Below are 15,292 nucleotides of genomic sequence, written 5' to 3'. Positions count from 1 at the left end.
TTGGGAATTAAAGACAGGAGTTTCTGATAGTCTTGGTTAGGTTTTTGTGCTATAATTCATGATACCATATACGATATGTCTGAGGTAGTAGGGAAAGTGGTTCTAAAAGCTAAACCACTTTACAAATGTTTAAGGAGTTGAGGGGAAATTCTTAGATGGTAGATTATAAGGAGGACTGGAAACATCAATATATTAAGCTATTGGCTTTCAAATGTGTAACACATGACAGAAACTCAGTGTCAAATACAAATCTCCAAACGTGCCAAAGATGATCTTAAACAGTTCAGTGGCTTCATCCTATTGGTTTTCATGGAGGAAGTTGAAAACTGATATCAGTAGAAAAACAAGAATGACACCCAGACTAAATTCCTCAGCATCTTTGCCCCATGTAAGAATGCAGTGTTAGGATTTTTTAGGACATGGTTTTGATGGAAATGGAGTAAAATCTCTGCCATATACAATTCACAGGCATCTGTCTTTTGTTTCCACTTAGGAATCTCTTGTTACTGTTTTATTCAAATACAAATGAAATCTGTCCTCTACTTGGTGCCTCTGCATTTGTTGAAGATGTTTGGATATTTATGACTTCATTGTCTAATGAAGAGGAGATTGGGGTCCCGCATAGAACGTAGGCCTGATGCAGGAGACACTGATAGTACCCAATTTATTTATATTCTTTGTGCAACCGTCTTCAGAGGTCTTTTGTTTGGTTCAATTTTTCCTGATTTGGGTGGACTCCTTGCAGTAAGATTGTAAAGTATATACACAGACCAACAGCACGAGTTTATCTGGGCTTTTGTCCCCTCCACCTCCCGCCAATGTGTTTCTGTACTTTCTCCGAGATTCTTGTATGCTTAATTCAGTTTTGCAGGTGGCATGTTTATTACTAATGATTTTCTGTTCCTGCCTCTTCCAAGGTGAGGGAGCTCTGTGGCTGGGCAAAAGCTCTCGCGATGCTTTGAACTGTGCGTTTGTATAGTTTTCTGCAAGCTTTTTGCAAGTTTAGTGCAACTGGATATTATTTTAAACTGGCTGCACTGCATTCAAGGTTGCAAGTCTTGGTCCCAGTATATCCAGCAGGACTCAAGGAGCACACATTGGTCATTCAGTGTGAAATGGAGTTCGGGTAAGAGCAGAAAATAATACTGTGCACATCTGTACATGTTTCTCCGTGGGCACAGAGGGCAGACTGATGCATGAATGTGTCTTAAGTGTGGTTTTAAAATATACAGCACAGAAGTTATGACGGCAGATTAAGTTCCCCGAATAAGAAAATTTGGGGAAATCAAAGATCGCTTCTAGACCATGTGGTGACTTTAAGACCCATCAGCAAAAAACTGACTGCAAACCTTGTCTTTAAAGGGACATTGCAAAGGACACAATCAGGTTTTGTCCCAGCAGACTGTGTGTGTCACAATGGGGCTGAGTGTGGTACAGGACGCTGCACAGGTACAAAACTGGATACATTTTTTGGGGCTGCTAAGATGTGTCAAATATACAGAATAATTTTTTAAGTAAATATTTTGGGACAAAATATGAAACTTTTGTTGAAATGGGTTTGTATATATATTTGTATATATATTTAATGGGTATATAAATCTATTAATTTCTTTGCAAATTTAGTTTAGTAAAAAAAATCAGGGTAGTGAGAGGAAAGGATGCTTTTCTTTAAAAAGCAGTGTAAGCATTTGTATTTCTCTGATTGCATTTTAGAAAAAAACATATTTCTTGCAAAATGCCTTTTTATTTATTTCTTTAATTGTAAACTGATTACATGTCTCATTTTCGACTGAATAGGCAAAGCTTTTTATTTTATTTTATTTTTTTAAACTGGGTGTCTGCAGAGTGCTTGGATTTTCTTCTCCATCTCAGAGCTCTTTTAATTCACTGCTCACAACCAAATTTACATCTTAATTGCAGAGTTCACATTTAACAATATAGACAGCATAATGCTGCTGGTAATTAAGCTTTTACTACCTGTTTTTATACAGTATTCTTAAGCACAGTCTTTTTTTTTCTGCTGTGTGAGTTGATTTCTGGCTCTAGAAACTTGTGTACATTTAAAGCACACACAGAGAAGGAATCAGATGCCTATATTGAATATAGCTAAATACATGGGGAGGGGGGACGACAAAATCGTGCCTGTCATTTTTATATTCTGAATTTGAATGTGGATGTTCTATTTTAGTGTTTTGTTTCTTAAGGACCTAGAAAATCTGAGAGGGTTGAGAGAGTTGAGTTCTGATGTGGTGAATTTAACACATGCTGAATATCTGAACTGTTTTATTTTCATCTCAGAGATTATACTATTTCTATCCTGTAAGACTTCAGATGCAGGAGGTTGGTAAGCAAGAGAGCTGAAGCCCATCAAAAACCTGGGTCCTTCACTCCCCAGAAGGTAGCCGATAACTCTCTGCCATAAATAGCTGGTATCTGTTTCAAATGTACATTTGGTAGCATAAAAAAAAACCCATATAGTTTAAAATAGAACCCAAAGATATTCTTTATTATCTGAGAATTAAAAACAGCCTATACATCATTGTGAGAGGAAAAATACTGGTTTCCCTCTTACATTATTTTTATACTTTTGACCGAGTTCCCATAATTTTTGTATGTTATTATTTGCCTCAAACTGCTTCCTGTAGGCCAGGCTGTGGGGTGATACGCAAAATATTTCTCAGTTGACTATTTAAAACAAGCCAGGTGTGTTGTGAATAGAAGCCCTTAATCTGTGCATTTACCTAAATGCTCTGGGTAAAATCATTTATGTATGAATATGTCTCCTGGTTAGGAAGCCTGTAAGGTACTGAAATAAGTACATGCTTCAGCACAGTTTCAGTACATTGCTCCATGCTCTTCCCACAAAAACTGTATGTCGATTCGGTCAAAATACACTGATATTTATTTGAGGTGTTGTTGCCCCACCCCGACCCCAGCCCACAGTCTTCCTCCCCAAACCTAGAAAAGAAAACACATCCTGCATGTATTTACCTTTGCTTTGAAAGGCTGTGCCTAGTACAGAGAGAGAGGGAGGGAGGGAAGGGGGGGGGGGGAGAGAGAGAGAGAGAGAGAGAGAGAGAGAGAGAGAGAGAGAGAGAGAGAGAGAGAGAGAGAATATGAATGAGAGAATATAGAAGTGTTTACCCCTCTCAAGCTGTATCCATGCACTCCTCCCTCTTCTGTGCTGTTCTGAAGCTACTACCTTCCACCCCAGAGGGCTCGCTCGACCAGTCAGTTCTTAGGCTGAAATCATGTCGAAGGATGTCTTTAAAAAAAAAAAAAAAATGTTCTTTATATTAGGACACAGCAAGGGAAGGTATTAGTAGAGGCTAATGAGAAAGTAGAGCGCACACACCAATAATAATAATAAAAATAAAAATAAATAAAAGGCAGCTGCCCTAGTGGAGCACTCAATATACAGAGTAAGGCAGGATAAACTTCGTTCAGCACCTTCCGCGGAATCCGTCGGCCAAATTTGTCGAACTGGCATGAGTTCTTCTTTGCAAAAACAAAACAGATCTGAGGTTAGAAAAAGCAACAGCAAATCGCTCTGGTGTAGAGTGAGTTAAGTTAGTTATGGTTGATATTTTTTTTTTCTCCTTTCTTTCTTTTTCTTTACTTTTTTTTTTTTTTAAGCTTCTCGGGCGTGTGGGAGGGTAGGAATTAAAAGAATAAATACGGGAAAAGCTGCGGCTCGCGTGGGGCTTTTGCAGCCGGGCTGCAGCTTTGCCCACCGGGCGTGCGCCCTGCCTACCTGCGGGCTGCGGCTCCGGCGGCCTCGCGTCGCCTCCCTCCTGATTGGGCAGCGGCCCCCCAATCAGATGCGCTCCTGGGCCGGTGGGACTGCATATGTAAAGCCCTACTTCATATTAATAAGCTCCAATCGGGGCTTTAAGTCCTTGATTAGGAGAGAGTGTGCGAGCCTCGGTCCCAACTGGCCGTGCCTATGGGCTTGTCACCGGGAGAACGCGCGTGTTAATTGCACCCGGCTCTGTCAAGGAAACTTTGATTTATAGGTGGGGTGCACAAATAATGGTTGCCGGGCGCACATGGATTCGGTAGAACTTTGCCTGCCTGAATCTTTTTCCCTGCACTACGAAGAAGAGTAGGTACCTTTTTTTTTTTTTTTCCTTTCTTTTTGCAACTCGGCGTGGGGGGCGGGGGGCGCGTGTGTGCAGGAGCGTGGACAGAGTGGCTTGTGTGCACGCGGACCCACGTAGTGGCCTGAGTATTCGGTGTGCGTGGGTGCTTGTTGGCGTCTGTCTGGTGCCTTTTGTGTGGAGGGTGATCTCCTAATTCAGTAAGTGGAGAATTGTTCTCTGACTACAGTGTTACCTTTGAGGCAGCCCTGCGACTGTCACTAAAACAGCTGGGTGACAGTCACTTCTTTAGGTACTAAGAATAGGCTCTGGGCACCAATGCTCAGTGAACTGTTAAAATGCATCTTTTACCCGGACCCATTTTCCCTAGGAAAGATGTTTAAAATACAATATTCAAAATGATTTATACCACTGAGTGCTTCTTATGTATTTGCAGGTTGACAGGTATTTGAAACTCCCTGTCACTCTTTACTGCGCGGAGTTAGAGGCAAAATTGTACATTTATTAATTCTCCTTCAGAGAACGAGTGAGCAACTAGCCCTGTGCCGCTTAGAGCTAGGGTAATGGTATTTATGTGGTTAGCATTAAGTCGGTACTTAACTGGCAAATCAGTCCGTTGAGTAACATGAGATTTTCACACATTATAAATATTTAAAGGGGAGAAAACTGAAGAAGAAACATTAGGGACTTTTTTTTTTTTAATCTTCCCTTAAATGGACACTGTGCAAGTCTTGGATTTGGATTATGTATCGTATTGCGTCCAGAAATATATAAAAAGGGCACTTTAGTTCTTTAAATGCAGTTCACTCATATTTATGAATACCTTCTTGGGTAGTCTACATATTTAGATTGTTAAAGGTCCAGGGGCACTGAGTTGTAGGGTTAGGGAAAGCAAATTGGGCATTCTTGTATAAATGTATAGGTCATAAACTTAACTTCAACTCACTGTTTAGATAGAATATCAGTGGGTCACGAAGCTGTCAGTGGTCTCTGGCTTTCTGTCAAGTCAGTTAGACTGCTTTCACATTACAGTAAACCAACTGTTATAATTTTTAAAAGAGTGCTCTTGGCAAAGCCTTTCTCTTGATAGGCTGTGGAGAAAAATATAAAACTCTGGGCACAGGGGCCATGTGTGAGTGGTAGAGGTCCACTAGCTGTCCTTAGTGACGGCCCTTTGCTCTGCATGGTAATTAAGTGGGAGATGAGAAGTGGCTCACAGTCTCTGGTTGCCTGTGTGTGTTTGAGCTTGTGTGAGTGCATGCACATGCACACACACACACACACACACACACACACACACACACACACACACACACACAGGAACTATTAGCCAAGACTGGGATCCCAGACATCGAGAGGCTGTCTTTGCATCTGTTTGAAACACTCGAAGGAAGATCCAACCTTAAAATGCTCAAGAATAAAAATGAAATACAAACAAAGGTAAGACTGGCCACTCAGGTACAGTGAGGAGGAGGAGGAGGAGGAGGTCAGTGCACCTGGGCTGTAGAATGGGAGAGTCGTAAATGTCTTCATGTCAGTGAGAATGCCTTAAGCTCACACAGATTCTGAACTTTGTCTCATAAATAAATAAACAAAGCAAACTTTAAATATCCTTCCAAATGGTTCATGGAGAAAGTAGTTTCCTTGAATTTAACTTCGTATACCTAATTTGAATAATTAGTTTAGATAGGCTTCTTAGAGCAGATGTATTTAAATGAAACCAGGGCATATGTCCTTTTGGATTTGGCGCAAGATTCAAACTAGCTCTCTTTCTCTCTCCTTTTTTTCTTTCCTTCTTCCTTTTTGGCTCAATTAAAAGTCATCTTTTAAAAATACAGATTTATTATGTGGATGCAGTTGTGATGGTTACGTGGTTCACTGGACAGACCAAAAGATCCAGGACTGAGCATCGCATCTGCCTCTCTGTCTCAATTAATAAACCACAGAATTTATACATGCTATTAATATTCATAGTAATTGTGCCGGTTTCAACCCCATCACGTGTGTATACACAGAAATGAAACCTGAGTTACGCAGTTTCCAAGGGAAATATTGGACCATTTCTGCTTGGGAGGCTGTTAAAAAGATTCATGCAATTTATTGACCACCATTAAGAGAGCTTAAAATGTTAACCTTTAACTATGTAAGTACATACATTTTTTTTTTTTCATTTTAGGAAAGGCGCCAGCACTTTCAAGAACACAATGCTGTAAGGCTTGTTTCGCATTGAGTAGCAGTAATAGCTGATAGCATAAATAGACGGAAAGAATGTATCTACTGGTTTTGACATATGTGTCTGTATAATCATTCTAAATGAGTGCGCTCGTCACACGAATCCCTTTCAACCTCTGATTAAAATGTAACATTGACTACAGGATTATAGAGCGGACTTAATTTTACTGACTGTTTTAACAGTTGTCACAGCTGTTGGAAGAAGGCAATTGAAACACTCCAAAACAGACAAGGAGGGGAGGTGGCAGTTTAGGAAATTTCAGCTTGATCACTGAAATCCAGACACTGAGCATTTAACAGTTTCATGTTTGTAAGGACCCTGCTCAGAGCTATGCAAATTTTATTGTGTATGGTTTCCTCTGTGTTTCAGGGTGTTGATTTTTATTTTCCCCTCGGACTCAGGTCTTCTTAGGAAAGCTAACCTGAATTGAAATAGACATCTCCCAAAGTGATACTATCATGGGGAAATCCAAAATAAAAATAAGAAAGAAACCTGGGCATAATCACAGCAGCAACAAAAGCCTAAATCATAATAAGTATGGATACTGTTTGTTTTGTTTTTAAGAAAAATAGCCTGCCCAAGTTCCTTTAGATATGACATAATTTGAGAATTGTTAAGAGGCACTTTAAGTTTATTTTCTGAGGTAGAATACTGAAACTCCATACTCAGAACTCACTACTTTCCGTCTTGATCCTGCTATATAAATGTGAACCTTAAAGGTAGGTGGTGTAGGTGGGGTCCTCAGACCATCAGTAAATTTCTGGAAATGACAGCCAGCAGCAATTAGCATTCTTTGGCTGTAGATCCTTAACCTTGCCACCACAAAACTGAACAGAACCTTTCTGTTTTTCTAAGAATTAAATAAGTATGGTGCATGCCCTAAACTATATATATGTATATAGTATGAATATGTGTATGTATTTATATGTGTGTGTATATATCCCCCAAGTGATTTGTATTATGTAACTCATGATTTATTTTTTATCTTTTGAAGTAAGCAAAAGAAAAAAAAATTTTTAAGTATCCCTGAGTTAGTGGAATACATGATGAATGGGGGTGGTGCCAGGCACCTATGTTCTACTAGTCCTTTGTGTTAGGGTCTGTGGGTGTTGCTTGGTGCACATTTGGTGGTGAGTTTTAGCAGCTTCCCCTCTCAGCAGAGACAAGCGCGATGGTGGAGGCTTGTTTTTTCCTACAGTGATGGCTTCTTATCTTAATGTGTTTGTGGCTCTGCAGCTTTATTTACTGAACCTAGTGTGTTGCGGTGGTAATTAACCCATGTTATTAGCAAAGCCCTTGTGGATAGTCATTAATTCTCTTGCATGGATGATCATTTTTCTAGCATTTCCCCCCAATAAGGTAGCACTGTTCCTTTTAAAAAAAAAGATACTCTACATTGAATAGTGTTTGGTGTATTTCTTTAATTTAATCTGACCTGTAATGTACAATAGCTACTTCTTGAAGAATGGTATTAAAATTGTGCTTTTAAAATGCTAGCAGGAGAAAAAGGCTTGTGTTGTTATTTTTTTCCCCTGAAGTTGAGAGAAAGTGAAAGACTGGACTTTAAAGCCTAAGAGAAAATAATGTAGGAAATAACTTTTCACTTCAAATAGTCCAGACCTTAGAATGCATGATCACTCCTGGCTTTGAAGTTTTTTAATCAGATTTTTATTTAGTTAATAACACTTTAGGCATATTTTTGCAAAATATTAAGCTAGCAAGAAAATACTTGTGCTTCCTTGGTTGAGAAGAGATAAGGGCCATCTCATTAGCTGGGCCATATTTTTGCAATTAATTTTCCATACCTGGTGCTATTCATCAAAGAGGGCAGCGAACTTCTCTAGGGTTCTGTTTAACAATACTTTCATGATACCCCTTAGCCTCCAGAATTACAGACAAAGAAGGGGTGGTTCTTTGGGAAGGTAGCCCAATATCCAAATTGCAAGTCTGTATCACTTGTGAAAAATTCCACAGCATTGCTTTTAGCCTAGTGAGTAAACAAACTGTATCTTTGTTTCCCATGTCAAGTGATGTACAGCAGGTTCATATGATTTCATAGACTGAGTTAAAATACATACTCTCTGGCTGACACTTTACATGCAAGTGGCCATTTACAGCAGTGATTTTTATGAAACCCATTAATAGCAAATAAACTTTCTAGCTTTGCCCCAGCAAACATTTAGAAAGAAGATGAGAGTGTGCACAGGGTCATAGGAGAACTTCCAGGTCATGCCCTGAGTCTGGTTCCCAAGCAAATTCACAGGAAAGAGAAACAATACCAGGTTGATGTGTTACAGTGCTGGCGAGCTCCGGCCGAGCCAGCTCTCTGGAGAAAATCTTTGATTATGTTGGCCAGTTTGTTCAGTTTTTATCTCTTATACACCCACTGCTATTATATTAAATTGTCATTGTCCTAAAACACATGAGATAGAAATGAATTGCGCTTTTCTCTGCTCCCTGACAGTGAAAGATTTCACCTCTCTCCGGTCATATTCGTGTGCATTTGATAGTGCAGGGATGACACCAGGCGTCTCTCTGGCTGGCCATTCTTGCTGCATTTTGCATGTTTTGTCATTGATTATTTTTTTTCCTGTGGCCACATCTACATGGATATAGATTATTGATGCCATGACTGATAAATAAATGCACACGTGGTCCTTTGAAATCGCAAGTAGCCACTAGGAGACATAGGGGAATGTGTTTGCCTGTATGTTTAACTGCATGTGAAATACATGTATGTGTGCAAAGAGGGATATATAGACAATTTAGATATGTTAATATTATTCACAAGCTTTTGCCTAATAAAGTAAGTCTTAGGTATAATGCATAAATAGTTAGTGGCCAATTAAATTTGCCAGGAATGGTTTTAACCCTGCACTCATGTTTTAGGTATTTATCAGGCCCAACTGGAAAAAGAATTGATTTAGCTATTGTACACCGGACAGGTGAACAGTTAGCCTAGAATGCACATTTTTGTCTGATTTTAATTTTTTAAAAAAATTATATTCACTTATATATTCAGCATCTAGTAACCATAAATAATTTGTAAAATAGGAAATCAACTGCTGATGGCAAATGCATAATTTAATGGGTTGAGGCCATATCCAGTAGAATATTTTGAAATAGCTCCTGGCTACATCTTTTCTTATACAATTGGCCTGACAAATATATGATAGTAAAGAGCAGGGCAGCTCTCAAACAAATGTAAAAATGTGAATTTTTATTATTGCACTCAGTAAATATGTCATCTCCTTAATTTTTTTCTAAGACAAAATGGATAAAATTAATAGGTGTTTTATATCTGTAAAATTCACCCCTGGGTTTTAGTTAATTCAGTTTTACTCTCCAAGGTGAATTTAGAATTCTGTGATTTTACTTTCATAAATCTGAGTGTGTGTTGATAGAAAACGTTCATAGAATTGCCTTTTCTAATCTTGTAATTCTCGTTCTAATTCACACGCCCCTTTAAAGTGCCGGGCTCATTCCCTACCTTTATTTTGCATAACGCTTTACCAAACTCCAGCTCGTGTGTTTATGGAAAATTCCTGCTAGCCGCTCCTCTACACCGAGGCATTGGATCAGGGTCAGCCATCACTTTCTGAGGTGCTGAGTGACAGCCCTCTGCTCTTGGAAGGACCCACCTGACCATTTCTTCTTGTTTCCAGCTCACATTAGGCTTTCTCTTTCTAAGGTCTCAGGAAGCTTCAGCTAATGAAATGATCTCCAGTCTGACTTTTTCCAACCAGATCCTCTCTTCCTGCTGTTTCTTCCCATGGTGTCAGCTGTTTCTTTTTCTCTGATATCTTGAACAGTATTTTTTTTTTTTTTTAGTATTTTGCCAGTTTTCATAAACTATCAAATTGAAAGGATCTAGATTTTTGCCCCATCACAGATATGTGTATTGCACACATGCATTTCTCTTTTTAATTTCTGAAAGATATTTTTGAATGTTTGGAGGGAACTGGCACTATATATTTTAATTTCTTCAAATGATATGCTTCATAATTTGTGGCAAGGCTTCTGTATTTGGAAGGTAATTTGTTAAGGCAGAGCAACAAAAGAAAGGTGCAGTTATTTAAAAGGTGGATTTCCACTGGTTCTTTGAAATGTATTTCAATATACTAGCAAAGATCTCTATATGCATTTAACTGTAGATTTTAACCTACAGTGCTAACTGTTAGAGCACTGAACAAAACATTGGCTCTGATGTTTAAAAGTCTATCAAAAATAGATTTTTAAACAGATCTTCAGGACTTTACCTAAGATTAGGTTGTATGCTACCACAAGAGCCTAAACATGAATTTATATTTCGATTATATGAAGCAGTTTTCACCACGGACATGCTTCTGTGCATTTTCCTGTGGCCTCCAGTGCAACCAAATCGCATGCAGAGTCTCCACCACCGGGACTGAAGTGCATCTCACGTGTAATACACATTGGCAGCACGTACCTAGCCAAAGAAAACAAATTAATATTGGGCACGCTGAGGGCTGCCAGGCACATCACAGACGTGTCAATTTAACTTCGCTTCATCATCCACCTTCTCCACAAACAGTTGGTTAGGATGGTACTAAATATGAAGAAAGCAAGCAATAAATTCTCACGTATAGCAGAGAGTGGATGGGTAAGGTGAAGGTGAGGAGAACCGGACTGCCTCCTGACCTCTTGTTTAAAACTAACCGTAGGGATTCCAGACTACATAAATGGTGATGAGTGCTGTATAACTGATGTTCATTCAAATCCTTCTAGCAATCTGTGAGATGAGGAGCCAAGGTATGCATCTCGGAGGTGGTAAGCCTTCATTACTTTTATTTGTGAAACAAACAAACAAAAAATTCAAAACTGTGGAGAATCCTAAGGCTCCTGAGAAGGCTACTCTGAGCAGCCTCTCTCTTAGCAGAACATTGTATACGTTTTCTTAAAAAGTAAAACAAAAAAACTCCCATGCTTTCTGTTTGTATGGCTTAGTCAACATGCAGAAAAACATTTAAAACTAAATCAAGAATTTATGCACAGACAATAAGCAAAAGCTTGCTGAATTCTACTCCCTACCCCTGGGTCAGAAGATGATCTTGGCAAATGATCATTCCTTTTTCATCTACTCCACAAACACTTTACCCATTTGTTTAATGGATTTTGAGAATTTAAGCAAAGCCCTGCTCAGTGAATCTATGTTCCCTCTTCTCTTAATACTCACCATATGAGTTAAAATGTTTTCCCAGGTATACTTTCCAAGCTGTTCATACACAACAGTCACGAGAATTTCCTTGGCTTGGGAAACATGAAAAAGCTTCCATACAAAGTTAGTAAAAATAGAAGATCAGATGGAAAAAACCCCAGAGGTTCTCCTGCTTTTTCAAGAGAACCATTCGCTTGTGAGCTGTTCCCTAGACTGCCCTTTGCCCCCCACAATTCCAAATTCTTGTAGTACATTAACTTTTCCCCAAACCCAGAGTCGGCTATGCTAAATGGTATTCATCCCCACCCCCACCCCCAAATGCAAGCATATTCTAAAGAAGTTTTTTTGGCAGCCACTTATCTGTCAAAACAGATCTGGGAGTTTGAGTAAGATTGTTATACCTGTAATCAACAGCTCATGATTAGAGAAAGAGAATGAGAACTATGCTTTTCCCCTAGGAGGAGATGACTAGATGCAATGGGTACTGGATCTGGTGAAAAACAGAGCATCCCTTTATCTCTAGACTTGACTTGACTGAGACCTGCCTCATCAGGTATGGGAGCGTAGATTCACAGATGGGAAAGCCACTGACAGCTGAGGGGTACTGAGTCGCATGCTTGGGAATTCTTCCTATTGGAGTCTAGACAGCGTCAGGATTTGGCCTCAGGTGGGAGCATGTGGCTGATGTCTTCTGTTCCCTCTTAGCCAGTCAGCCAAGGAAGGTGAGGCACACATGGACATTTCATAGGCACAATATTAGGCACAAAATTCGTCCCTACACACAAGGGTGTCTTGTGACCCCCGTTGTTCCAGTACATTTCAGAATTCTCTCATGTTCTAGAAAGGTCACTGTTGATTTTCGTGCCCCCAAAGTAAACCGAAAACCAAGGCTTCCTCTCAGTTACTTTGGATCATGACCTGGTGGGAGGCCTTTCCAAGAAGAAAGTGAAGAATTAACCACATGAGTGACATGGTTTTTTGTTTTTTGTTTTTGTTTTTTCCATAACGTTTATAGTGAATGCAATTCAATTGGATAAGTCTGAAGAAATAAGAAAAATAATGTAAGGGTAAAAAGTCCCATTCCAATTGTATTTATTTATTTTCTTATTTCCTTGTGAACAAAACTTTAATGTATAGAGCATTTATGAGGGTTTTAATGATTGGAAAAAATCTGTCCTGAGATGTGGTCACCATATGTGACAGCATTACTTTTTCTCTTGTCTTCAGTTTCTGGGCTAAGTTCATTGAGGTCTATTGTCTTCTTTTCCTTGCCTTGTAGAACTTCTCTGCCTCCAGGTGGAGGGAGGGGGGTATGCCTGGTTACTCTGGTATTCTCTGAACATTTTCCCTCTCCATTCCCAAGACGTACACCCATTTGAAAAATCTGTTTCTTTCCATTTGCTTTGCTAAAGGAGCATGCCCTTTGATGAAAAGGTACTAGAATCTTCCTGCCGACATGGGCCGTGCCCTTTATTTTCCCGGTGAAGTCCAAGGAGATTGCCTCCAACACCTCCCATTTGTTTTTTCTTTTGTTTTGTTTGCTGAACATTCTACCTGAGTGCTTTTATAGTGTTTTCCCGATGGTTGTCAGTTTGGGATACTCAGCTGCTGACATTTTTGTTAAGTTAATGTCACAGCAGAAGAACCAATGGCAAACTGGAATCTGGCTCCAGTGCTGCTGGAAGATACAACTTGTGTTTGATTGTGTGTAAATACAGTTCGTTAGCTGGGGGCTTATCAGATAGCGTGGCAGAGAGAGAGAAGAGCAGCGCAGACTGTGTTTTCAGTAACCACACTGGCTCATACTCCTGATAAGATTGAGAGAGCTTTTTACAAAATGCTGATAGGTTTGAATAAGAAAAGAATAATCTCTTTCAGTGGCACCAGCTTATCGGAATGAAGTAAAACGCCAGCACTTTTACATTAGCAAAAGTAAATGTTTTAGACACTCTGGGCCCCCTTTCTTCCTATTCAAGTTAAATAAGGAGGGGTGCTTTTGAGTGTGTGCTAATGAATAGAAGGATTTATTACCTTGACTAAATTACAAGGGGATGTGTTGATAAAGGAACCTTCAGCATCCACAGCAGTGTCTTTGATAAGCAGGTACACGTATGCTGTTGTCCATTCTCTGGAGAAATTAGCATGCCTAACCGGCTCCGGGTCTATTATACAACATCTCTATGTTTCAAGATGCAGTAATGCCCTTGTTTTCCTAGCTATGAGTGACAGACATGTGAAACTTTAGCCTATCAGACTTGTAAAATGACGGTGAACAGTTAAGTTCAGGGGCTCAGTGAGTGTGCATCTGCTGTGTTGAACCAGCTAGGTACTATAAAAAAAACATAAAAAATTATGAGTGCAGTGAGATTAATTATAAATTCAGGATGCTTCAATGAAAAGATAAATGTATTTGTCTAAATAATAGTCCGTTTTGAAGTCCCCCTCCTTACTGTGGGGAGGGGATACTGATCTTTCTTTTCATACAAACCATTAACTTTCCCAATTGCACCATTTTCTCGTCTTTGTAATTTGATGCCTACAAATAATTTGGCGTATTCAGATTTGATAAATGGTAGTGCAAGATCAGAATGATTGATTTTGGATTACTATTGATTACTCTCAATGAGATCACTGTGACACACTCGAATCAATAGTCTTCGATTAAGTGAGGCACCGGCGTTCCATACGTTCCCCCAGCAGTGGGAGACTGAGGGCCAGAGTGTTCACAAGCTGATAAATTGACAAAGCGTTCAGCTTTAAACAGTCCTTTGTTCGGCACTACTTTCTTAAAATATATTTCATTGGAAAGTTCGTTTTTCTTTTTTCTTTTTTTTTTTTTTTTTTTTTTTTGCAACTCGGGGCCTTTCTGTGGAAGAAAGGTCATCAGTTTAAGGATTATTAAATTTTAACTAAAAACAACTGGGCTCCATTTAGGTGTAAAAATCATTTAAGCACTTACTGCCGGCAACCTTCATGCCTTTGAGCTGTCGCTCAAAGGTTCCATTCTTTTATGAAGATGTCAATTGTAAACATAAAAATGCATGGCTGGAAATGGAATGGTTTTGAGATTCAAAATGAAATAAAAATTCCTGCCTGAGGAAAGCGCTGTAATCAGAATAAGGTGGTCTTCAGTCTGCTCACTAGCGGCCATGCTCCGGAGCAGCGCTGGAAGGTGGCAGCAGGTACCTTGATCAAGCGCAGCTGCCGGATTTCTTCCGTGTCTGAGGGTGTGCTGCGCTCGCATCTCTAACACTACACAGAGCATGCTAAATACTGTTTGATCTGCAAGCCGCCGGCACTGTCGGTACCTTGGAATCTTTCTGTCACAGGCAAACTTACAAAGCCCTTGGTGTGTGTGTGTGTGTGTGTGTGTGTGTGTGTGTGTGTGTGTGTGGTGGTGGTGGGGGGAGTCCATGTTTCCATTCCTTTTAGTGAAGTTGCTCAAGGAGAAGATGTCTCTACCATCTCCAGCCCTACGTGGCCGTCTCCAAGGTGCTTGTGCTAGCCATACTAGGTGATGCGTCAAAGTTCTTGTCTCACCTCGTGGCTGAGGAACTCCTGAGTACTGGGCCTGTGCACCCAAGGCTTCGGTAGGTTGGAGTGCTTTTGTTTTATCTACTTTTCTTTTCTTTGTGACGCTATGGGTCATACCGAGGACTAAGCACAGGCCATCAAGGCCTCTGTCCCTGGGCTGCCCCCCTCCTCCAAGTCCAGCTTTTAACAGTGGTAAGTGCTATAATTTTGATAAGAAACTTTAAAAGCAAACCTTGAAAAGTTAGC

At 39.8% G+C, this 15,292-nt stretch overlaps 1 protein-coding gene across 7 annotated transcripts in view; it reads left to right on the top strand.

Moving 5' to 3' along the window:
• Positions 1 to 15,292, top strand: part of Esrrg (estrogen related receptor gamma) — a 629,832-nt gene that overhangs the window by 406,598 nt on the left and 207,942 nt on the right. The window contains exon 1 of one of the 7 annotated variants that reach the window (XM_028876741.2): positions 3,737 to 4,105. The exons of 5 other annotated variants lie outside the window; for them this stretch is intronic. In XM_028876741.2, the coding sequence (XP_028732574.1) occupies positions 4,050 to 4,105 (56 nt within the window). In that variant the 5' untranslated portion in view covers positions 3,737 to 4,049. Of the gene's footprint in view, positions 1 to 3,736; positions 4,110 to 15,292 lie in introns of those variants that run through there. One more of the 7 variants, XM_028876751.2, reaches the window with a different exon arrangement.

The sequence above is a fragment of the Peromyscus leucopus genome, chromosome 15, assembly GCF_004664715.2.
Source record: "Peromyscus leucopus breed LL Stock chromosome 15, UCI_PerLeu_2.1, whole genome shotgun sequence".
Classification (NCBI taxonomy): domain Eukaryota; kingdom Metazoa; phylum Chordata; class Mammalia; order Rodentia; family Cricetidae; genus Peromyscus; species Peromyscus leucopus.
Note: the sequence above shows the minus strand (reverse complement) of the source record. Positions and strands in the feature narration are given on the sequence as shown.